At 56.9% G+C, this 24513-nt stretch overlaps 6 protein-coding genes across 7 annotated transcripts; 4 read left to right on the forward strand and 2 right to left on the reverse strand.

The window, feature by feature from the left end:
• Positions 1 to 2003: 2003 nt before the first annotated feature.
• Positions 2004 to 4238, forward strand: IUM83_12933 (Tenascin; the record flags this gene model as incomplete). The annotated part of the gene is made up of 2 exons (XM_067937580.1): positions 2004 to 2252; positions 4209 to 4238. The coding sequence occupies 2 exons, from the start codon at positions 2004 to 2006 to the stop codon at positions 4236 to 4238; spliced, it is 279 nt and encodes a 92-aa protein (XP_067788174.1).
• Positions 4239 to 6851: 2613 nt separating this feature from the next.
• Positions 6852 to 7700, forward strand: IUM83_12934 (leukotriene A-4 hydrolase/aminopeptidase; the record flags this gene model as incomplete). Its single annotated transcript, XM_067937581.1, has 1 exon — positions 6852 to 7700. The coding sequence occupies one exon, from the start codon at positions 6852 to 6854 to the stop codon at positions 7698 to 7700; it is 849 nt and encodes a 282-aa protein (XP_067788176.1).
• Positions 7701 to 8469: 769 nt separating this feature from the next.
• Positions 8470 to 8973, forward strand: IUM83_12935 (ribosomal protein L34; the record flags this gene model as incomplete). The annotated part of the gene is made up of 2 exons (XM_067937582.1): positions 8470 to 8554; positions 8705 to 8973. The coding sequence occupies 2 exons, from the start codon at positions 8470 to 8472 to the stop codon at positions 8971 to 8973; spliced, it is 354 nt and encodes a 117-aa protein (XP_067788175.1).
• A 757-nt stretch (positions 8974 to 9730) lies between these two features.
• Positions 9731 to 19759, forward strand: IUM83_12936 (Phosphatidylinositol kinase (PIK-L1); the record flags this gene model as incomplete). Of its 2 annotated transcripts, XM_067937584.1 has the most annotated exons (3): positions 9731 to 13495; positions 14036 to 15076; positions 15569 to 19759. In XM_067937584.1, 3 exons carry the CDS (start codon positions 9731 to 9733, stop codon positions 19757 to 19759), a joined length of 8997 nt encoding a protein of 2998 aa, XP_067788204.1. The 2 variants fall into 2 exon arrangements, with proteins under 2 accessions (XP_067788204.1, XP_067788203.1); XM_067937583.1 differs by lacking the exons at positions 14036 to 15076; positions 15569 to 19759 and having other exon boundaries at positions 9731 to 12030; positions 12102 to 12120.
• A 542-nt stretch (positions 19760 to 20301) lies between these two features.
• On the reverse strand, positions 20302 to 21774 carry IUM83_12937 (Amino Acid/Auxin Permease (AAAP) Family; the record flags this gene model as incomplete). Its single annotated transcript, XM_067937585.1, has 1 exon — positions 20302 to 21774. One exon carries the CDS (start codon positions 21772 to 21774, stop codon positions 20302 to 20304), a length of 1473 nt encoding a protein of 490 aa, XP_067788099.1.
• A 1210-nt stretch (positions 21775 to 22984) lies between these two features.
• On the reverse strand, positions 22985 to 23430 carry IUM83_12938 (uncharacterized protein; the record flags this gene model as incomplete). The annotated part of the gene is made up of 2 exons (XM_067937586.1): positions 22985 to 23142; positions 23214 to 23430. The coding sequence occupies 2 exons, from the start codon at positions 23428 to 23430 to the stop codon at positions 22985 to 22987; spliced, it is 375 nt and encodes a 124-aa protein (XP_067788172.1).
• Positions 23431 to 24513: the final 1083 nt, after the last annotated feature.

Here is a 24513-nt window from a genome sequence, read left to right on the forward strand (position 1 = left end):
CGTCTCTAATTCACGGAGATCGGCTCTTTGAGGCTTAAGGAACGCATTCAACCCCTCTAGCGTCGCATTTTCTGGCGCTTGAGCTGTCTTCTTGAGCTCTCCAAGCCCACGTGAGAGAAACCAAAATGCCGCACCGATATTGAAATCCATGTGTGTATCGCAGGGTGCCATCAGTGTCTGCACTTCGCGCTGCTGGCTAGCGAGCTCAGTCCGCGTCACATTAACTCTGACGAGATTCCATTGACGTGAAGGGAATAATGCACAAAGCTCAGCGTGTGCCAATTCAGCGGCAAGTCGGTCAGGTGAGTTGAAGCCTGAGCTTTCATCGAAGCAGACGGTCAACAAATCCACAGGCTCGTCGACAGCAACATGAAAGTGAGTCAGACCTGCAATCACTACCGAGTCTAGTCCACCTGAAAAGAGTACGGCAACACGGGCGGGAGGAGAACAATTATCTGGACGTGGACGCGCAGGGATGGAGCGTACACGAATGCCAACCGCATTGCTCAGAGCAACTATCAAGGCATATGCTGACGATTCCAACTCGGTCGCGTCTTCTGGTACTGTCTCGACTACCTCTGGGGTTGCCACTGGACGAGGTAGCTTGCTACCGAATCGATCCATCACGATATTTACAGCTTCTTTCGTCGCTTCTTTCGTCGTTATCATTGTCGGTAAATTTGCTGCTAGAGGTCCATAAGGATGGAACTCCATGCGATAAGAAGGCAATGGCCCGTCAGTCGTCGACGATCGCGCACGAAGATCCAACACGTAGATTCCAAAAGCAGGCAACTCCTGGAACTCCGACAGTCCGTCTTTGTTATCTCCAATCGCCACTGAGCTTAACACAAATCGCGTCAGATTCGTCTGAAACAATTCCGCCGAGCTCTTCTCCGTCCCTGCCAGGCCCGCCACAACGTCCACGCCATCGCGTCCCCACCTCCTGTACAACAAACTCCTCCGTCCAAATCGATCGTGAGCAAAATACACTCTCTTCGTGCTCTCATGCAGCCACGCGACAGCGAAAGGTCCTTGCACACGTCGCAGAACCTCCACGACCGGGTCTCCTTTCGTCTTCACCTCATCCACGGTCATTTCAAGCAACCTTTTCCCGGCAGTTTGTAACTTCTCGGACAGGAAAACCGTGTCACTGCCCTGCATCAACGTTTCCTCCTCTTCCACTCGGTCGATGGAGATATCTCCATCCATTCCGAACACTTCTCCGTTCCAGCAAAGCACATTGGCGTCGGAATCCGAAACTGGCTGGGGGGTCACTCGATCTCCTCGGAGATGCAGCACCGCACTGTGCATTGCAATTTCCCAGTCGCAGGGGTCACTGTCACCATTGGATCCCGCTGCAATGCGTCGAATAACGCGCTGGTAGTGGTCCGGGCCGCGTTGACACAGTCGCTGCCGGAGTTCCAGGTCGAACTCGGCTTGTTCGAAAGCGTTGCTGGAATGCAGACCATCGCTGGAGTCAGGGAAGAACGCTGGAGACGATGCAACTACCGGGGCCGACGTGGGGTCGCTGCTGCAGGCAGGAGAGAGCACGAGTCCGATGCCGCACATGGAGATCAACTCGTCCCACCAATGGTGACGCGTCGAGGATTGATTTGATTGGTTGTTTATCATCTAAAACCAGCTAATTTGTTCATTTATATCCACTCATCTTGCGTCATTTTTCAGTGTCGCTTTTCTGAAAAACTTTTTCATTGTCAGACCTGACCGAACTCTTACTTTCCTATGATATCTGACCTGATCCATGACAGAGCGCTTTCACCACAAAGAATATGTGGACCCATTTGTTTTGCTCCATGTTGCGCGACTAATTGGTGCGCGCGGCTTGACATGTATGTCACGCTGACGTCCATTACTTCAAGTATCAGGTTATAGCCCACAAGACACGAATTGTTGCGCGATCCAGTTGCTTAGTACCGCCGGCTCACAACTTACTTTCCAATTTGCGCCCTCTGCACCAGCAAGTTATTGGCAGCAACAGAGGTATGGACACTCAACGCTTCACCGTCAATCCCTTCGGGGAGTTGACGCTCTCCGCCCAAAACCGCGCCAAGCTGGTCGACATCGCCGACACGCTCGTGATGGCCAAGTTCGAGGAGTACGAGGAGCACTTGAACAACGAGAAGCGGGTGGACCTCGTCCGCTGGAAGAAGTTCACCAAGTCGGGCCCCACGACGATGTACCTGGAGCGGAAGAAGTCGAGTCCGAACTCGAAGCTGCCGGCGTTGTTGATGGTGGGTCCGTTGCCGGGGTCGCTGGACGAGAACATGTTCGGCATCGTGAATCCGACGATCGAGGCGATGCGGATCAAGTCGTCGTACCTGAAGGACTTCAGTGGTGCTGCGGTTCTGGCGACGATTGTGGATCCAACGGTGGACGACCCGTTCCGGTCAGTTGTGGTCAAATGGATGGAGATCGATATTCCGGGTGCTTCGTTCGGCCTCGTCCGAAATCGCGACTACGTGTACATTGAGAGCACGGGTATCTTGCACCTGAAGAACGGTGAGCGAGTGGGCTATCACTTGTTCCATTCGGTCACCTTCCCACAAGTTCACGAGCTGCCAAACCGCGTGCGAGGCAACATGTCGTTCTGCGGCATCTTCCACCAAGAAGGGCCTGATAGGACCGATTGCCGCGGCACGGGCATCATGGATCCGGGTGGTGATATGATCCGCGTGATGGCAGTGATGGGGATGGTCCAGGCGACGATGGCGGGCTTGAAATATGCATACTGCGGTCAGATGAAGAAGCTTGCTTGGCTCCTGGAAAAGAAGCAGGCCGAAGCCAGAGAGAAGGGTACCCCAGTCTTCCAACCGTACTGCGTGACTTGTCTTAGGGGGGTCAAGAGCGCGAAGCTGAGCGGGTCTGTACACACCTGCAAGCTTTGTTTCGGCGCTGTGTGCGGTTCTTGTAAAATCTCAAAAAGCCTGAGCTTCATCGCCCCTGACCTTACTCTCGCGCAGCGCAAAGTAACTTTCTGCGTGAAATGTGTCATTGGGGCCACGCAAATGGACACACAGGAAGCTGCCCGGGAGCAGTTCGTGTTGAAGAAGTCGGTCACCCCAAGTCTGTATGGATTTTCAGTGGCATCCGACATCAGTACGTGCTCTGAGAGTGAGATATCCGTACTCACCGGCTATTCCGGAGTAGCTATGTGAACAGTCTAGTTTTCGGCGATAGAAGCCGTGACTACGGATAATGCACCGTACCGTGTTTCGTTAATTCAAGCGGATTGTTGTGACAAGAGACCTTCTCCTCCTACGATCCCTCAATATTTTTAACTGGAAGGTATCTTCACTACGTGCCAAACTGTCATTGAAGGATTTGAGCTCCAAAGCCAAGCAAAATGAAAGCTGTTGACCACAAGTGTTTCAATACCACCTACTCAAACGACGCCGAAATTGGCCATTTTCAATTTCAGCACCAGCGCAGAAGCGCTGGTGCTGTTACTTTTGTCTTCATCTTCATTTAAAAACGCAGGATCGTCGATGACTAAACTACGTCTATCGCCAACGGATAGACTACACGATCGAATTTTGATAGGCGATCGAGCTACTTCAGCAATTGGGGTATTCGGAACGGATGTAGTGCGATAGAGTCGTGACGGTTGAGGCTGAACTTTGCACGAATTAGTTACCTGGTTGGCAAGATGTGCCTTCGAATTGGTGGGGTGAGAACCAGGGTCGCCACCTACCGAAGGATCGCGCAGTTTAACCCTGATTGGCAAAGTCGGCAGCGTCAATTCAATTGAGCTATCGTCCAAACCGGGTCCATGTGAAATCAGCGTATCCTTGACCACCTTGATCTCTTCCTTGACGACGCTGAGCTCGTCCTCCAGTCGCCGAGCTGCTGTGGTCAGCGATGTTAGAAGCTGCAGAACCTGAGTCTCGCCTGTAATTGTAGTCAATTTTGAAATCCCGGGCGAAAGTTTGCCACTGGTGTCTTGCACGTCAGGCCCAGACTCACTGAAGGCTGCAGGCGTCTTTAATGTCTTTTCAGTGCACGGATGAGCGTCATTCCGGCTGTGTGAAACCGAGTCTAACGTCTCCCATGGACTTTGTCGAGATGTAACAAATCCACCAATATCTCAGCCGCATCACTGTAACTCAACAGCGCTTCAAATCGCTGTTCCCCGTGAGATTGGTTGGTATCGATAGTGCTTTGTTTCCTCTGCTCTTTTAACTGCTTAGCTTGACACCAAGGTCGGGGAGCTTTTCTGAACGAATCCCAGTAGTTAGCACGGCTACCACGACGCGGCGTCGAGTCTCTGGATATCGCGAAATAATCTTGTAGAAGCTGTGGCAGCTGAGGATGCAACTCTCAACAAAAGTGACCGCGCGAACGCACGTGTCGATAGTTGAGTAGCAATGCAACTTCACCGAATGCACCACCTCCCGTGAGACGCTGAACAAGATTTTCAGCGTCAGTCTACTCGACAAAACCGCGATGGATCATGAACAACTCCAACCCAATATCGCCGTCGCGCATGATGTAACCACCCGGAGCGAAAACACAGGTATCCATGCCGAAAACTAAAGCGGACAGGAAATCCTGGCTGCAGTGTGCCCAAAACTCGAGGCCGCTGACGAGATCCGAGTATCGATGAAGAAGCACCTCCAATGCTATCGGACGAGGAAGCCTGCTTGTAAATTCCATTATGTCTCCATTCAGCGCATCGTATTCATCCCGCACATGAGCATAGTACTTACGTAATACGTATGCGACCCTGAAGATTGGACGATGTTTCAATTTGTCCGTTTTGGAGGTGAGAACACGTGAGTTCTGTATATATTTCTTGTCACTGATGAGAATTCCATGGCCACGACGACCATGCAGCTGATAACAAATGCCATGATAAGCAGACCCACAAGTACGAGGAAGATGCAGTACGAGTCTTTCACGCTGTGTTCTCCCTTCTCGGCGCCCCCAAACATCCCCACCATCACCAATCGAAGATTCGTTGTGAAAGTGTTGATAATAGTTGAGTGAGGAGGTGGCAGTTGTCGGCCAAGTGCAGACCTCGCATTAAAAACGCCAAGTAGTGCGCTACGACGACAACTCCAGCGCCAAGCTTACTGTTCTGCAAATACTGGTAGGAATGCACCGCCAAAGCCTCGCCTCTTGATTTGATCGCTTTCGGGTAGACGAAAAAGCTGCGGAAGACACAGACGTGACAAATACATGTACTGTAAATCACGGGACTGACCTCCAGCAACGGCCGGGGGTCATCATCTTCCTGTACAATGTACGAGAATCTCGTAACGAGATGCACTCAACCGGCAGAGAGCCGAGTAAATCGGCGGCGAACAACCCGGTCAGACATCGTCGGATGATCTGCCGCCTTGACGTGACGAGCTGAGAGTGCTTGGAAGGTTTCTCGTAGATGGCCGTGTTGAAATTCAATGCAATGTCAGTTGCCGGCAGAATCTCCACCGCGATATTGATCTTCATTGCCGTACGATGGTAGCCAGGCTCGGGGTCGTCGGACAGGTAGCCCAGCGCGAAGGAGATATAAAAGACCTCGGATCCCAGCACACACGTCAACACAATCTCCTGGATGCTCCTCGCCAAGCCGTCGGGTGACATCGGCATTTTCAAGGCGGCGGCTTGCCAGTACAATCGTCGGCGAAAGTGCTTCTCTGACCGAGCAAACGAGAACCTCGAGCTCTGCTGAATTTGGAGCTGTTTTTGCCCGGACAAACTCGGCCGGCGTGCTGACGCTTGGCTGTTGGTTCGGTCGAGCACGTTGCTGCTGTAGCTCCTCCAGAAAATCGTCATCAAAGATTCTGCAGCTGTCGTGTTCGTGAAACCCCAACGATGCACGGGATGCAGCTGCATATCGGAACGAGTGTCGGGGGTCCGACACTAGTATTTGCTTTGGGTTTGTGGTGCGCCATATTACTCCAGCGGCTGGAGTCCAGCCGCCTGTGAATCGACGACGGCTTTCATTACCACGAAAGGTTTCGCCTTATTTGGGTGAAAGGAGGCTGTATTTTGTGGTTCTCGACCGGTTCAGCTCCAGGAGCTCCGTCTTGCGGAGTTAGCGCACGCGCTGGGATCAACGCTGTCGAATGCATGGGAGAGCGGCTACAGAACTAAATGGGCTTCATCGGCGACGGCGGGCGTATGGACGCTCAGAACGCACCTTGGCTGTGGTTCTCGCACATGTTCTCGTCGTCCAACGTAATTTTAGCAAAACTTCGTGATGCAGTTCGTACGACGGAGTACATGGGATTGAGTCACACTCTCCAACAGCTCAAATAGACCCAGTGGTGCTGTAGGAATTAAAGGCTAAGTTGGTTAATAGTTCGACGTATTTCGGGGCTATCAACGGAAAGGCAAGCTGCCATCAAGCGAGCGGCTGAAAACGTTGATGAATCCGAAACTGCGACCTCATTTATCGGAAACCTACAGTATCCGCAGACGGCAGACCCGCGCTCTATACAGGACTCGAGCCTGGTCGGCTCTCGAGCGAGCTCGAATCAGGTGATGCACTCGCGACTATCGACCTCGCGTCGACCTCTGCCGTGCGCAGCACCGCGTGATGGTTGCGCGGAGACCGATAGAGGCGCGTTGACCCGGTGGTAAGACACCCCCTCAACAAAACCCTCTACAACATTATAACGCACATCGACTAACACATACTAATTTCAAGTCGCCATCCCTTCCATCCTGAATACCCTGCGCAAACCCAACACGTTGAAGTGGATGGTCCGCCCCTCCGCGTACACTCCCAGCTTCCAGGCCGTTGCCCTCCGCCGCCAGTTCCGCCCCCGCCCTCACTTGGCAATTTGCCGGCTCGCACGCAGGTCCCCCGTCCCTTCAAGCGAGCGATGGCGTTCTTCAAGCTGCGCAAGACCGAGGCCGAGAAGGCGCAGCAGCGCGTGCTGAAGGAGCTCGAGCGCGTGGCCAAGGCGCAGCGCAAGCACGTGGCCCAGGAGCAGAAGGCGCAGCGCACGCGCCTCAAGCAGCAGCAGAAGGAGGCGGCGCGCGCCGAGAAGCAGGCGCGCAAGAGCCGCCAGCGCGCCGTCCAGACGGCCAAGAAGGCCTCCAAGACGCGCATCCGCCTCGCGCGCAAGGCCGAGAGGCGCCGCCGCCAGATGCGCCGCAGCGTCGAGGCCGCGCCCGTCCCGCCCTTCTCCAAGAGCGCCGGCTGCTCCGTGTGCGGCAAGAAGTTCGGCGGGGCGCTGCACCGCCGCCGCCACCACTGCCGCCAGTGCCGCGAGAGCTGCTGCCTGCAGTGCACGAGCCGCACGCGCCGCCCCGTGCCGCGCTACGGCCTGCGCAAGCCGCAGAAGGTCTGCGTCGTGTGCGAGACGCTCGTGTTCAGCAACGCGGCGCGTGCTGCGGCTCCGGCGACGCCTCGAGAGCCGGCGGAGGCTGTGGTCGCGCTGGCGGCGAGTGGCCGCGCGTCGCGTCGCCCGCACTCGGCCCCGCTGCCGTCGACCGACGGAGTGACGGTGGCCATGCCCCCGTCGACGCGCGGGCGTGGACGCCCCACGAAGAGCAAGGGCGGCTCGATCTGGACGCTGCCGATCCGGCCGCTGCTCAAGCGGAAGAAGAGCGCCGAGCAGCTCCGCAACCGCAAGCTGGACCTGGACTTGCAGATCGACAAGCGGCTGCTGTTCCGCGGCCGCGCCGTCGAGCTGCAGCCGCAGGCGGTGGCCCCACCGGCGCCGTAGTTTACGGCAGGAAGCGTGGTGCGTGTGCGTGCGTGTTGCCCCTGGATATCCTCTCACGGCTGCGGTGCTGACGCCGCAGCTGCCCTGCATTGCCGAACGAACGTTCGCGCCCACCAAGAGCAGAGGGGGCGCGAGCGATGTCTAACTATATAGCACAATTCAATCCCGTGTAGTGCCATTTCTCGCTGCGTCCACTTGCGTACCCCGCCAGAAGCGCGGCACACGCCGCACACCATCTGCGAGCTGGGTTGCTCCGACACATCGCACGCGATGCGGTGTAGGATTCACGCCCGTCAAACGAAACGCCTCCAATTTTTGATGCGCTCGGTCACCCATTTCCTCCACTGGCTCGCAACGCTACGTGGCGCCATCAAAATTGATTCCAGAAGCAGCGCAGACTCTGAGACGCTGCACTCGACAATTCCCCACTGCGCTGAACGCGTCCACTACGGGCGGCCGACAGACAGACTCCTCCGAAATCCGATCTCCATGGGCTTGACCGGTCTCAGCGTCGACTTCAACTGTAGCCATTGTGGGGAAGCCATTTCCCTTAAGTTCGCCATGACCCTGTCAAACCCGCTTAGGTTCGCCTGCGAGCTCATGCACCTGCGAAATCCCATTCTTTGCGGTATAAGATTCGGTCGACATGGCGTGGTCCACACAGCTCGAAAACGACTGGCTTCGGGCCTTGCTGGGCGCGGCGCCGCCACCGCCTGTGCGGTCATTCCATCAGAACGGGAGATAGGAACCAGAGCTAAAGGCATCCACGATGGTCAAGAACGTGCGCATCACCTACCGCCGCCGCCACTCGTACGCCACCCGGTCGAACGGCATCAAGGCCGTCAAGACCCCCGGTACGTCCAGCAGCAGCAGCAGCTACAGCAGCACAGGAACCGCTACAGACACACAGAGCGACACAGAAAGAGACGCACAGGCAGGAGCCCAATGCTACAGAGCAGCCCTTATTGACGTGCCGTGCTGTGTGTGATGACCCGCAACCTCAGGTGGCAAGCTGGTCGCCCAGTACCGCCAGAAGCGCGCGGCCGGCCCCAAGTGCGGCGACTGCAAGCAGTCGCTCAAGGGCATCAAGCACCTGCAGTCGAAGGAGTACAAGAACGTGAGCAAGACGCACCGCACCGTGGCGCGCGCCTACGGCGGCTCGCGCTGCGCCGGCTGCGTGCGCCAGCGCATCGTGCGCGCCTTCCTGATCGAGGAGCAGAAGATCGTCAAGAAGGTGCTGATGGAGAAGCTCAAGAAGAGCAAGTCGGCCTAAGCCCAGCGCCGCTCGTCCGCTCGTCAGCTCGTCTTCACTCGCCTTACTTGAGGGGACATCTCGGTTCCGAGGTCCTTTCTTCCCGTGTGGCTCGGTACTAGCTTAATGCAAGTTTCAACGCCGCGTTCTGCTACGACCCGTGCCCCCGTTACACCCCCTCCCCCCCTCTCTTTCGTCCAGCTTCCGTTGCCTGGGTGGGTTAGTCTCTCTTGTTGTTGTGGATTGCAGGTGTCCCTATTTGCTGCGGTGCTGATGATACAGGTGTTCGAAGGTCAGGGTGAATGGCAATGGATATTGGAGGTTCGTTCATGCTTGTGGTTTATAACGCAGAGCAGGTCGGACCTAGCACCTTGTTGCAACTTGCATGCTCGTTGCCTATTAGATTCTGCGGTGAGCTTGATGTTAAGTTGCCCTGGTGCTACATGTAATGGTGGCCGTAGTGCAGCTAAGTACTAGTACGTGGTATCCTTTTCTCGCCTTATAAGCTCCTCTCTTCGCGTGTTCATTCGTCGAATCTCTGCGTCGTGATTCGTCTAAAACGCCTTCTGTCCGTTATATCCGCTTGTGTTCATCCCGGCCGCATATCGTCCAGAACTTCCTCACAACTGCCAGCCCGCAGCGAGCGGAGACGCCATCTTCAGCGCTGCATATCTCCGTCCGCGCGCCACTTCCCCGCCCGCCGACCAGTGCATCTTGCAGCGCAGACGCCGCGCTCTCTCCTCCGCGCCCTCTCGCCGCGTGACGCCCCGCACAGCCCATGCAGTTCCAGTCCGCGCAAGACCGAGAGCACGTGGAGGCGCTGCTGGCGTCGCTCGTGCAGCGCCTGGACGAGCCGGACGCCGCGCGGCGCCGCGCTCGCGTGGACGAGCTGTACGCGGCCGTGGCGGCGCTGAGCCGGCAGCTGTCGGCCGAGCGCTTCGCCAAGGCGCTGGCGCAGCTCACGCCGCAGCTCTACCAGCTGCTGCAGCGCGGCGCGGCCGAGGGCGCGACGCTGGGGGCGCTGCTGGCCATCGAGCGGCTGCTGGCCGTGTGCAGCGAGGACCAGTTCATCCGCTTCGTCAACTACCTGCGCTACTTCCTGCAGCAGCCGCACACGAGCCGCGCGGCGCTGCTGGCCGCCGCCTCCGCCATGGGCAAGCTGGCCGCCTCGAGCGTCAGCGGCACGCTCGTGGCCAGCTTCGTGGACTTCGAGGCCAAGCGCGCCTTCGAGTGGCTGCAGGACGGCCCGCACGCGGCCCGCAACGAGGCCCTCGTGAGCCAGAGGCGGCTCGCGGCCTGCTTCGTGCTGCGGGAATTGGCCCAGGCCGCCCCCACGCTCTTCCACGTGAACCTCACCACCTTCTTCCAGAGCATCTGGGGCGCCGTGAGAGACCCGCGCGTCGAGATCAGAGAGGCCGCCACCAGCGCGCTGGCCGCGTGCCTGCAGCTGATCACCAAGAGGCAGACTCGACACCGAGTCCAGTGGTACTGCAAGGTGTACGACCAAGTGTTTGAAGGCCTGGCGCTGCGGCCCGGCAGCAATTCGAGCTCCGGAGCGGTGGCGACCAGCAGTGGCCAGACGCTGGCATCCTGGGAGTGCGCGCACGGATCGCTGCTGGTCATTGGGGAGCTCATCGCCAACACGGGCAGGTTCATGGTGCCGAGGTTCCGAGAGGTGTGCGACACGGTGCTCCTGTACAAGGACGCCAAGGAGAAGCTCGTGAGCCGCGCCGTGTCGACGCTGCTGCCGCAGCTGGCCGAGTTTTGCCCCGGAGCGTTCGTGCAGTACTATCTGGACGTGTGCGTGGCGCACTTGACCAAGCGGATCTTGGAGTACTCGGCTCCAGCTTCGGAGCGCGGCGTGGCCTTCTTGGCGATGGGGAGACTGTCCCTGGCGGTGGGCGAGGCACTGCTGCCGCATCTCCCTCCTATTCTCAAACTGGTGAAGGAGTCGCTGGCGCCACATACAGGAAGCAAGCGCAAGCGGACACGCAACAAGTTGTTCTGCGTACAAACGCTCACGTGTGTTGCCAATATGTCGCGTGCGTTGGGACCGCGGTTCGAGCCTTTCCTGTTCCAAGATGGAGTATTGGAGACCATGATGATCGGCGGCCTCAGTGACGAGCTTATCGATTCTCTTGCTGAGGTGGTTGCTAGTGTTCCGAGTGCACTTCCCTATGTGCAAGAGCGACTACTGAACGAGATCTCGGGGATTTTGCGGGGAACGCCGTTTTCATTGGGGAGTGCTAGCGCGGCGTATCCTCCTGGAAGTAGTGGAGGAGCAGGTAGTGCGACAAACGGAGATGGAAGTGAACTGGGCCTGGATGCATCATATTACGATACTGCCAGCGAGGCTGCACCTATGAAGCAGACAGCCGTGCAGGCATTATTTTCTTCGATGAAGCGCGGTTTCTCGAGTGCAGAGGATGACCCGGCAAGCTCGAGCGGGTCATTAATGATCAAGGGCGAGACGGGCGATGAAATTGATACTATCTTGCTATCTCTACGCACGCTGAGCTGCTTCGATTTCAGTGGTAGCTTCTGCCTCCTGCCGTTTGTGCGTGATTGCGTCGCGCTGTATCTCAAAAACCCGGACGCAAGAATCCGAAAGCAGGCGGTGATCACATGTAGTAAGTTGCTGCTTCCATCACCCGAGTCACCAGACACAGCATTAATGTCGTCATGGAGGCATGTGAAGAAGCGCGGGCCAAGTGGACGCGTCATCGACCTTGTACTCATGCAGCTACTCCAAGTCGGAATCTCGGATATGGATGTGGCAGTACGAAGAAGCGTTGTAGAATCATTAGATGCGCGTTTCGATGAGCTGTTGAGCCAGGAGGCGCACTTGAAACTGGTGTTCTTGTTACTCAATGATGAGAACGCCAACATCCGCGAACGCGCTATGCAGTTGCTTGAACGATTAGCACCACGCAATCCGGCTTTTGTGATGCCATCGTTGCGCCGCGTGCTGATCCAGTTGGTCACGGAATTGCAGCACACGTCGGATCTAAGAATGCGCGAGGACAGCACTCGACTTTTGGGACACTTGATCCGCGGCGCACAGCATTTGGTTGACCCGTACGTTGTGCGCATCCTGGAAGTTCTTCTACCAATTCTTGTGCGTGGAAATGCCCCGTTGACAATGGCAGTCTTGGTAACGCTGGGTGAACTAGCGTTAGTATCGCGTACGCAGATCGCAGCGTACGAGCGTTACCTCTTCCCACTTATTATTCACACACTGCAAGACCATTCGTCGATTGAGAAGCGGCAAGTGGCGCTGCAGACGCTAGGCCAGCTTGCGGGCAGTACAGGTTGTGTAGTCCGACCATATCTGGCCTCGCCGAAATTGCTGGAGATCTTTCTTAGCCTTCTGCACCACAGCGTTGGCAGCCCGTGGTCCTTGCGGCGAGAGGCGATGAGAACAATCGGTATTCTCGGTGCGCTGGATCCGTACAAGTACAAACTCTGCATATCGAGGGCATCCTTACGACAAGCCAACGAGGTTGCATCCACAGCCGATACATCGACAGCAAAGGAGGATGAAGAAAAGAGTGCTGATAGTACCACGATCGGTGTATCAAAATCGGTCGCTGGCACGCTAGTTTCGCAATACCCTACGCTGGATCTCGATCTAAAGGCTTTGGGGTTGACTATCAACCTTGCAAGTTTCGACCGCAAGGCAACAAGCGACGCTCTGGATGAGAAGCAGCAGATTGAGCTGCAACTATTTACTGCTGCGCCTATCGGGACTAGAAAGATTGATGCTGCCGCAGCAGCTGGAACGTTGGGAGTTGGATCACAATCCTCGCACCCTGTTAGTGGTGCCGCTGGGGTTTCCGCAGGAGCCCCCTCATCTTCGTTATCGTCTTCTTCACGCAAGAGACGTCAAGTGGGCTCCATCGGTATGAGTTTAAGCGACGATATGTTCGATTTTGAGAGCTCGCTAATGGACAGCGAGTTAGAGCTCGATCCTACAGAACTGTCCCCAGCTTCAGAGGCGTACTTCCCAACGGTGGCGATCCACGCTCTGCTACGTATTCTTCGCGAGCCGTCGTTGAACGCACACCATCACGGCGTTATTCAAGCCATCATGTTTATCTTCAAGAGTCTCAGCACCCAGTGTGTGCCGTTCCTCAAGTACATCCTGCCACCTTTTCTTCGAGTGCTGGCGCGCGGCGAGCCACGACTACGCGAGTCGCTGTTCTTGCAGCTTACGACACTGATTTCCATCGTCAACGCACACATGAAGCCATTCTTCCCGCCAATTATGGTGCTTGCGCTACGTTTTTGGGGATCGCATCTGCCGCAGATCGTGCGCCTTGTCGAGAAGATTTCACAGGCCGCTCCTCACGAATTCCGGACGCAGTACTTCCCAAAGCTACTGCCTAAGCTGCTCGAAGTTCTCCAGCCTCATTTTGGTTTGGGTGGCGGCTCTACCGACGGAGAACTTTCCGGAGCAAGCCCAGGAGTGGGCGGTTCTACGGCGCAGAACTCTGGAGATGGTGCTGGCGTAGTTGCAGGAAGCGCGGACCTCCACGGACAAGTAAATGGCAGCGCACCAGGTGGGAAGAGCGACCATGCACTCGTGTCCAGTACGTATGATATCGTTCAAAACGGTACTTCAGATGGCGGTACTACAGTGGCAGTTGCAGCGATCCAGGTGCAAGTGGTTCAGTCACTTATTGTTTTTGGCGATGCTGTGGAAGATTACGTGTATTTGCTGGTGCCTTCACTCGTGCACCTAATGGAGAGCCTGGATACTCCGCTTGAAGTGAAGATCACCACTATCTATGCGTTGGCACGCATATCTGTGGTTGCCACCTTTGAGCAGTACGCTGGGCCGCGATTGCTACAGCCTCTTGCACGCGTTGCTTCCCAGGTATCAGCCAAGGGAGCGTTTTTCTTTAGCCGACCAAGTAGTAGCACCGCCGTCAATGTAAGTGCTGGTGCGAATGTGTCTGGGCCGCCTGGAAGTGGAGCAGCTGGTGCAGCAGCGGCACGAATTGCAACCACGAAAACAGAAGCTACACGTTTCTCTGAAGTGATGTTGTACGCGCTGGGCGCTCTAGTGTTTCAACTGCAGGCTGAGATCCTGAGTTTTGAGCCCTTGCTGCAGCAGATTATCGCGTCGCTTCCGTTCTCTCACCGGGGTAATCTTACGACCGCTGCGAATGTTCCTGAAGGCAGTAGCCCGTCTTCATCGCCGCAAGCTATGGTACAGCGGATTGCGCAGTCGCTAGAAAATTTGCGGCGCGGCGCACGTGTGCCTCGTTCATTCCTTGACGACCCGGCATTTATGACGCCTACCCTTCGCAAGTTCTCAAGCGAGCTGCAAGCACAGACGGCAGCGTCGACTCCAGCGTCATCGCCACCGACAAATGTACGGCTGCACGTCAATCAGCAAAACTTGCGACGAGCTTGGGAGGCATCCCAGCGTAGTACGAAGGAGGACTGGCTTGAGTGGATGCGGCGTTTCTCTATCGAGTTGCTCCGCGAATCTCCTAGCGCTGCATTGCGTTCGTGCTGCGCGCTTGCCCAAGCTTACAACCCGCTGGCGCGCGCACTGTTTAACCCGGCGTTTGTATCATGTTGGAACGAGTTATACGAGCAGTACCAGGACTATTTGGTTCGAGCATTGGAGACTGCCTTCCAGAGCGACACGATTCCGGCTGAGATCTTGCAAACGTTGCTGAACCTGGCAGAATTCATGGAGCACGATGTCGAGGCATTGCCCATCGATATCCGCGAGCTAGGCGAGTTGGCTCAGAAATGTCATGCCTACGCTAAGGCGTTGCATTACAAGGAGCTCGAGTTCCACACATCTCCGAGCACGTGCATTGAGGCGCTTATTTCGATCAACAACCAACTTGGTCAACCGGAGGCGGCAGTGGGAATTCTGAAGTACGCCCAAGCGCACCACAGTCGTGTCATCCAAGTGAAGGAAACGTGGTTCGAGAAGCTGCAAGATTGGCGGGCAGCGCTGGCTCTGTACGACAGACGGCTTCAGTACGCGCAGCAGCACGGTGGGGAGAACCAAGGCCTGGATATCGAGGTATGCATCGGAAAGATGCGGTGCTTGGAGGCGCTTGGCAAGTGGGAAGAGCTGAGTGCACTTGCCGCTCAGGTTTGGAGTGCTTTGCGCTCACCAGAACGCAATGCTAGCAAAACCAGCACGCCGCCCTCTCGAGCACGTCCGCTGTCTGCTGGTCGCGGTGCGTCCAGCAGTTCTGTTGTTGGTTCTGGCCGAGGCAATCCTGCACTCCTACGCCGTGGTAGCAGCAATTACGGATCGTCTTCATCGTTGGCTTCAGCTAGTGGTGGCCCTCCGTCAACTTCAGGCTCTTCGTATCAAGTTGGAGATGATCGTGGAGACGAAGCGACTGCGCTCAAGCGCGTGGCGATGCTAGGTGCGCGGGCAAGCTGGTGTTTATCTCAATGGGACAGTATGACGCAATACGTTACTGAGTGCGCAGCACAGAACGACTCCAACAACACCAACAGCGCCGTTATTTCTCGGGCTGCTAATGGCAATGGCCACAGTTACGGATACGGCTACAGCCATGGCCACGGAATTTTTGGTGCTGATGAAGATGTTACTGAGCTGTCACTATATCAGTCGGTGCTGGCGGTGCACCAAGGCAACTTCGAGCAAGCGGCAACACTGATTGATGCGACGCGCAAAACGCTGGACACGAAACTTGGTGCACTTGTTGGCGAGTCATACAGCCGAGCGTATCGCAGCATGGTGACTCTGCAACAATTGAGTGAGTTGGAAGAGGTTGTGACGTACAAGAAGCTTCGCGCCCAGATTTCTAAGGGCGAGGAGTCAGCTCGTTACAAGCGACACCTGATGCGCATGTGGCGCGATCGGCTTTCCGGCTGTAAGCGTGTTGTGGAAGTGTGGCAGCAGTTAATCGTCGTCCGTGCTTTGATCCTATCTCCACACGAAGACATCGACACTTATCTGCAGTTTGCCAGCCTGTGTCGTCAGTCTGGAAACCTTTCGCTCTCGTTGAAGGTATTCACGAATGCGCTGCATGTACATGGCGGGGCTGGATCTAACGGTACTGGCATTTCTGAGATGCTGAGCGTGGTGCCGTCGAGCTCAGGAGCGGCTCCATCGTTCGGGTTCGGTGAGAAGGATCGGAACCGTGTTGCGTTTGCATACCTGAAACACTTGTGGGCTGCGGGACAGAAGCAGGAAGCTTTGTCGGACCTGCACCGTTTGGTCGTTCGTATCTCGTCAATGGCACGCCACCGCTCGCAAGTCCCAGGTGGAATGGGTGGTATGCCGTCCCCTGCACCAGCGATGATGCCGATGAGGAGTGAAGAAGAGGAACTACTCGTCAAGTGTCACTTGAAGATGGCGGAGTGGCAACTCGCTGTTCATGACCAGCAGATCGAGCATGTGCCTGTGGAGAGCGTTTTGTCTTCATTGCGGCTGTGTACGGAGCTGGAACCGCGCAGTTACAAGGCGTGGCATGCCTGGGCACTCATGAACTTCCAAGTTGTGGAGCATTCAACGCACAGTCAGCACATCTCAGCAAACGCAACGGCTTCAGCAGTCGCAGCGTCCGCATCAGTAGCTCCGTACATTGCCCCTGCTATCGAGGGTTTCTTCCGGTCAGTGGCGTTGGGACGCAGTCGGTGGGCAGCCAATGTGCAACAAGATATTCTGCGTGTTCTTACGCTGTGGTTCGCTCACGGTCACCGCACGGATGTGCATGCAGCCTTGGAGAAGGGATTCCGTGCAGTAAGCATCGAGACGTGGCTTATTGTGATCCCGCAGCTGATCGCACGTATTCACACGCCGTATCCACGTATCCAGAAACAACTGCATCGGCTGCTCGTTGCTGTGGGTAAGCAGCACCCCCATGCTCTCATCTACCCACTGTCTGTGGCGCTGAAGTCATCGGTGAGCGAACGACAACAGGCTGCTGAGGCCATTATGAGCACCATGCGCACCAACTACGTGGAGCTTGTGGATGAAGCTTTGCTTGTCAGTCGCGAGCTCATCCGTGTCGCCATTTTGTGGCACGAGATGTGGCATGAAGGCCTTGAGGAAGCTTCACGACTTTACTTCGGTGAGCACAACGTTGATGGCATGGCCGAAGTCCTCCGACCACTGCACGCTATGATGGAACGCGGCCCGGAAACGTTGCGAGAAGTGAGTTTCCACGGTGCATTTGGTCGGGATCTGCGCGAGGCCAACGAGTGGTTGCAACGGTTCCTGAGCAACCGGCGCAATGAGTCGGATCTGAATCGTGCTTGGGATCTCTACTACCACGTCTTCCGCCGCATCAACAAGCAGCTACCGCAGATCACCACGCTGGAGTTGCAGGTGGTATCACCAAATCTGCTGTCGGCGCGGAATCTACAGCTCGCCGTGCCAGGCACATACCGTGCAGGTCACGCTATCGTGAAGATCGGCAGTTTCCTGCCAACGGTGGCGGTGATCACGAGCAAGCAGCGACCACGTCGCATTACCATTGTTGGCTCCAATGGCTTGGAGTACATGTTCCTGCTGAAGGGCCACGAAGACTTGCGCCAGGACGAGCGCGTGACGCAGCTCTTCGGACTGGTCAACGCGCTGCTGATCAACGACCGCAACACTTCCAAGAAGGACCTGAAAATTCATAGGTATCCCGTGATCCCGTTGTCCGACAATGCTGGTATTGTGGGCTGGGTGCCGCACTGTGACACGCTCCACCAGCTCATTCGGGACTATCGCGAGGCCCGCAAAATTCTGTTGAACATTGAACACCGCTTGATGTTGCAAATGGCTCCAGATTACGATGCGCTGACGCTGCTCGAGAAGGTGGAGGTGTTCCAGTACGCGCTGGAAAATACGGCAGGTCAAGACTTATACAAGGTGCTTTGGCTCAAGTCAGAGAACTCGGAGGTGTGGCTGGACCGGCGTACGAATTATACCAGGTCTTTGGCGGTGATGTCCATGGTGGGCTACATTCTCGGCCTGGGCGATCGTCACCCTAGCAACCTCATGCTACACCGGTTCACTGGAACGATCGTTCACATCGATTTCGGTGATTGTTTCGAGGTTGCGATGGACCGTGAAAAGTACCCGGAAAAGATCCCATTCCGTCTGACGCGTATGCTGACGAACGCCATGGAGGTGAGCGGTATCGAAGGTAACTTTCGCTTCTCATGTGAGAGCGTGATGGCTGTGCTGCGCGAGAACCGCCACAGTCTCATGGCCATGCTGGAAGCCTTCGTGCACGACCCGCTGATCAACTGGCGCCTGCTCTCGGCGACTAATGTGCCGGCTTCGAGTCACGCGAGCAGCTCAGTCGCGTCCAGTATTGCATCGTCGTCGGTTGTGTCGAGCATGTACAGTGAGAGCGAGTACGAACCGTCTGAAGCTTCATCTCACGGTCCGTCTGAGGCTTCATCTCACGGCCCATCCGAGGCTTCATCTCATGGTCCGTCTGAAGCCTCAACTCATGGTCCGTCCGAAGCCTCAACACATGGTCCGTCCGAGGCTTCATCTCACGGTCCGTCTGAAACCTCAACGCATGGTCCGTCCGAGGCTTCATCTCACGGTCCGTCTGAAGCCTCGACGCATGGTCCATCCGAGGCTTCATCTCACGGTCCGTCTGAAGCCTCGACGCATGGTCCATCGGAAGCTTCATCTCATGGCCCTGGTGAAGAGGAGTTACCGCACCGCCGCAGCGAGAGTATCTCGATCCCAGACCAAGTACCTTCGTCGACAGCCACATTGCTCGATGACCGGGATGAGCCTTTGCCGACTGCAGCTGCAGCACCTACGAGGCAACGTGATCAAGCAGCGTCTTCACAAGAGCAAGATAGCAATGGGAATGTTGAGGAGAAGCAAGAGGCGAACGGATCAACGGACCAGCAAGGGGATGCTGGTGCTACCGAAGCTCGAGCGGAGGTCGCAACCCCAGTACCACAGCAAGGACAACGCCAGCTCCCCCCTCGTGCCAAACCTCCTGTGCCTCGCCAAGTTAGCGGAAGTCTGGCTGCCCCACGCCAACTTCCACCCCGCGCAGAGCCCAAAGACACAGAGGCGGCCCCGCCCCCACTTCCGTCGTCACTGTCATCACGGCCGATGAGTCTCAGCAAATCGATTCCTCTTCCGATGCGCAAGCTGCCGCCGCGCGCACCAGCAGCAAACCGAGTTCGTGAGGATACTATTGACGAAAACGAGGAGGCGAACGTCGTTGAGAAGATCGACTACACAACCACGAACCTCCACGCCGAGATTTCGACCCTGGCAGCCAGCGTGTCCAGCGTTGGCCACTCGAGCTTAAGTCGCAGTTTCTCCGTCACGCAGGCCCAAATCCAGGCTCAGTCTCGCGCAGCCGAGCAGCAGCAGCAGATGCGACAACGTCAGCTCGCTGAGAATGGCCAAGCCGGCGGAGATCGCCAGCCTGTGGCGCCCAGTACGCCGCTGGGGCCGCCACCACGAATGGCTCCGGCTGCGTCGACCTCGTTCGTGTCGGTGACGGCCGCCACGCAGATCCCGCCGGCGTCCGAGGCAGTGCCGCCGTCGGTGGCGAATGACTTGCATGCGAACCGCAGCGTTCGTGAAAGGGAACTTCTGAGCGCGCTAGGACCAGAAGGTATCGCGGCTCCGCGCGTAGCGTTGAACGAGAAGGCCGTGGCTGTCATCCGACGGGTGCAGGCGAAGCTGTCCGGGCGTGATTTCGAGGGCGAAGGAGGCGAGCCGCTCGACGTGAGCGCACAAGTACAGCGTCTCATTTCACAGGCCACCTCGCACGAAAACCTGTGCCAGTGCTACATCGGCTGGTGTCCATTCTGGTAGTACGACTTGAATCAATATAAAGTGCATTGTCTTGTTAGCTGGCTGCCATGGAGATACGACTACTAACAAGCAAGTGATTCACCCACTCGAGAATACTCGAAGTCGCATCCGCGAGCTTCAACAACCGCCAATACTGCGACCTCGTCATTTGGTGTCGAGGCAGCACAACGCACCAACGACGACCTTGTCAGGCTTGACCAAGGCGGCGAAGTCCACTTGATCATGTTGGGCTTCGGCCTCCGCGAGTAACCCTGGCAGGTCAAGCCGAGGAGCTTGGGAATGAATCTGCGAGAAAAGCATGGTCGGACTACAAGTGCGTCATACCCAGCATTTGGCCAACTCCAATTGTTTCGCCCTCAACGAGAATTGAAAGATGAAGTACTCTAGATGATAACACGACGCTATCCAGGAGCTCAGTTTTGGAGGTCCGAAAGTCGAGCACAAGTGATGCTAACAATTACTCCATAATATAGCAGCAAACATGTAGAACTTCATTTGCAAGCGAGAACATGACGGACAAGACGAACTTGTGGCCTCTTGTTCTACGACGACTCGTGCTCGGCGGTGTAGTTGTAGTAGACCTGGTTCTCGTACTTGGACGAGCAGTAGGGGAACTCTGCGTCGTTGTTCGTGGGGGCGAAGAGCGCCTTGCCGGTGGTGTACGTGACGTAGCAGCCGAGCACGAAGCACACGACGGTCACGACGATGGCCGGGATCTTCTCGTACATGGGGATGCGTCGCCACGCCTTGATGAGGTAGAAGATGATCGGCAGCAGGATGCAGTTGACCGTGATGCAGGAGGCGCCGATGAAGTCGGCGAAGTCGGAGAAGTGGTCCTTGAACACGATGGCCAGCACCACGAGCACCACAATGATCACGACACGCAGCACGATGTACTTGATGGTGTTGAGTCCGCCGCGGTACTCGGCCATTTCTTCCTCGACGTCGCCCTTGTGTTCATTTTCAGCGTCGGCCACCGACACGTACGACATCTTGGAGCTTCGTCGCGGCTCGCCTTGCGTGACATCGGGCGTTGCAGCTTCCACGTAGCTCACGGGGTTCTCGAGGTCGCGCGGCTTCTTCTTGTGCATGCCCAGCGCCAAGCGCTCGGCGATGTAGAAGGCCGGGTTCAGGATGACGGAGAAGGCGATGGTGATATGCAGCTGCATGAAGATGTAGGCCAGCACCACGACGCCCCACCGCGGCGCGAAGCCCAGCGTGGTGAGCCCAGTCTCCGAGTTCGGGTAGATGGTGAACAGCAAATTGCCCGTGATCTGGCAGCCCACGGCCGAGTACGCCGTGCTGGCCAGCGTCAGGAAGAGGCACGAGATGACACCAACCGTGACGCCCACCACGCGGGGCATGCGGGTCGGGTCGCTGTGCTGGCGTTGCAAGTCCGGGATGACGATGCCAGCCCCGTAGGCGAGTGACAAGTTGCCAAAGACACCGGCCACCTGCGAGAACTTGAGCTCCGGGAACGGCACGCTCGGGTGGCCGCGCATGCCGTGCATGACGACGGCCACGCCGATGACGTCGGCTAAGACGGTGCCCAAGCACCCGGCGAAGGCTGCACCGGAGCCTTCTTTAAGGGTGGGGACTAGACACACCGGCAGCACCATGAGAGCCATGAAGATGCTCCAGGTAGTTTGACTGAAGGCGTCGGGGAAGAGACCGTCAAGTAGAGAGCCCCCGAGCACCAGGAAGACGCAGGGGATCAGCAGACACGACCCCATCTGCGAGACCACGCAGAGCCAGCGGCCCCAGTGGCCCATGGCCCACTCGCCCAGGTCGCCGAAGGTCTTGACCGAGTTGGGCGCCAGCAGCATGACTTTGGACATGGCCACGGACGAGTAGATGTTGGCGAAGGCCATGAAGGCCATGGCCACCACGGCGATGGCCGGCCCGGCGCGCGCGAAGTTGCCGGGCATACCAAGCGTTCCAATGCCGTAGATGCAGCAGAAGAGGTTGAAGGACGTCTTGGCGTCCTCGAACGTGAAGAAGGGCTTCTTGGCCATCGTGGCGAGCACTTGAGACGGGACCAGGCGGAAGACGTGAAGTGAAGACGTTGAGGCCAATTGCAGAGTGAGCCCATGCGTTGGGCGACTTGCGGAGGCTCGACTCCACTGCCAGGATGACGATCCCGACGTGAAGCGCGCACTTGCGTGTCCGAAGAGGAGAGAGTCGGCACGGATTAAAAGCCCCTAGTTCTTACCACGGTGCACTAGGCTGACGCGGTAAGCTCCTCATCGTTGCAAATCAGCCCCGAGCGCTGGATCTGCTGAAAGAGGTGGCCAGCCGACGTGAATGCTGTCGGCTTCTAGAGTCTAGGATGCTGTAGCAGCCATCGATGCTCCGTATCTCTCTCGAGAGCTCGAATATTGAGAATGGCCCTGCAACGGTCAGGTTGACGTGATCTCGGTGGGCTCCACCAGCCAGGCCTAGCTAGTAGACTCTCGAGAGTCTAACTAGATGCACGGCGCCGCTCCAGCTTGCTGGCAGCCTGCATTGCACGCAGGTGGAGGATCAGCAGCTATTGCGACTCGACATCGGAGACCGCTGAAGTGAGCCAAGCGCACGCGTCCCCGACTCAGAGGCCGCTCCGTATCTCTCGTCCACAGCATCCCCTCAACAGGATGTGCGGGCGCCGACTTACTGCAAACGATTGCAGTGCAACGGCCTCAACAGGCTGTTGAGCAAGCAACCTGCACGCCCGCTCCTCGCTGGGTTGCGGCATCCTTATCCTTCCCGGCGTTAGCTTCAACGCGTTGACCTGACAAGAAGCTCACGAAACAGCGTCGAAGGGCAGAGCACAATGAATAAAGCAGTCGAGACTCTCGACTCGAGACATAGAGAGAGGGTGACTGCAGTGATATTCGGTGTTGATCTGCTCGCTGGATGTCCAAAACATGATGCTGTGTGCTCGCTTGCGGTGGTGGCGCGTTGCGCAGATTGAAGTGAAGCTCTTCCGATGGAGCTCCTTGCTCAAATGTCAGTTCGTGGACTTGTCAGTGGTCGATGGATCAAGACGAACGACTGATGCGCAGAGTGCCTGGCAAATAGATAACAAAGCAAAACAAAACAAGCGAGCTCTCTCCTCCTCTCCATACTTACGGCGGGCAGTCGATGAACACGATGGACGGGCTGGCAGCCACGCCCGCTGGGGTCGTTGGCGGCGACGCAGACTTGGACATGCTGGCCCTTGAGCCGAAACGGAACATGCGTCTGCTACGGCTGGCGCTGTGGCTTCGGCTTCGTTGAGCTTTCCTCCGACGAGTCCCAGGTGACAGCGTCTTCCTCAGGGATTGCGGGGAGTGAGACCGAGTCAGACGCAGACTCGCACTGAATCGAGCCGTGAGACTGGTGCTTCCTCTTGCGCTCAAGCTCTTGTCGATGTCAAGGCTGTCAGTCTCCCCGTCCGTGGAGTCTCGAGGCATGTTACCAAAGCCAAACCCACCGCTGCTGTTCGACGAGCTCCCAGTGCTGCGCCACCGCTTGGTCGGAGGATCGTAGTCGTCGACCTCGGCGTTGTTGCTTTCCGCCTGCCATTGCAGCGCTGAATTGTACGTTTGCGACGCCAGACCGGAGCTGTACGAGCTGTGGGATGAAGCAAATGGAGGCGGCGGTGTAATGGCGAAAGAGAATCGAGTCTCCGCTCCTGGTAGGGGCGGCATGGGCAATGGAACCAATGCAATTCCGCTGCTTGTGTTCCAACCATTCTCGCCATTCGACGAGGATATCGAGCCGTCATGACTCAACAGTAAGATGGAAACACGAGAACCTCGAGAGCTTGCGGGGCTGGAAGTTTTAGGTCTTGGTACGAGTGGAGGTTTGGGCGACGTCGCCACGGATGGAAAGGATGCCGCGGGTGACGATGCTGGCAACGATGAGGACACACCACTGGTTGTTTCAGAATCGCGAGGGCTCACCTTGTATCGCTTCGGCGAGTACTTCCTATCGTACTCAGCGTCACTCTCTTGAGAGGCTTCAGCTACTTGCGAAAGGTGCGTAATGATAGGCGTTGGTTTGACTTCGCCGCTGCTCTGGCGACGATACCAGCCAACGACGGAGGGGTCCTCGTCGTGCAACAACCACCCGTTGCATCCGACCGACACGCGAGAGCGAGCTCGAGTGGCGTTGAAAGTGCCTGCAGGAAGGAAATCGTTCATGAACGGGGAGGGTGGCGTTGTAGGCGTGTAGGATGGATATGACGAGGATGACGGTGCCTTGCGCTTGAATCCGGTCGACGAGAAGCCGCTGTTCCCGGTGTTGAGCGTGAATTTGCCGCTGCCTGTTCCATCTCTCGAGCGTAATTGGAGTGTCGTAGGGAATGTCCGTGTTGGTACGAGACCATGAGGTGGCGGGCAAGACACTGGGCTGGAACAGGTGTAGCCGAAGCCGCTGTCGAAGCTGGCAGCTCGAGCTCCGACCGAGCTTATATCAACACTCATCACCTTTGGTTCTTTACCGCGAGTTGTCACGTGCAACCCGCACAGCTCGAGACGAAATCGTGCGCCTTTCGATAGGTGCTGGTAGCTCGAGGTGTGGTAGTAGCTGTCGTCAAAGCCGACACCCCAATGGAACGACGGCGTCTCCGCTGGATCAAACGCGTCCCGATCCACACAGCACCCACAGAACAGCCGATGACCACCGAGAAAACGGTGTCTGCGCTTCTCTCGTTTCTGGCGGGTCTGTTTGCGAGTCCGGCTTGTCCTCTTGGTCCGCGTGTTGGCCTTGATCTCTGGTGGTGTGGAAGC

Source organism: Phytophthora cinnamomi, assembly GCF_018691715.1.
Source record: "Phytophthora cinnamomi strain GKB4 chromosome Unknown Contig55, whole genome shotgun sequence".
NCBI lineage: Eukaryota > Oomycota > Peronosporomycetes > Peronosporales > Peronosporaceae > Phytophthora > Phytophthora cinnamomi.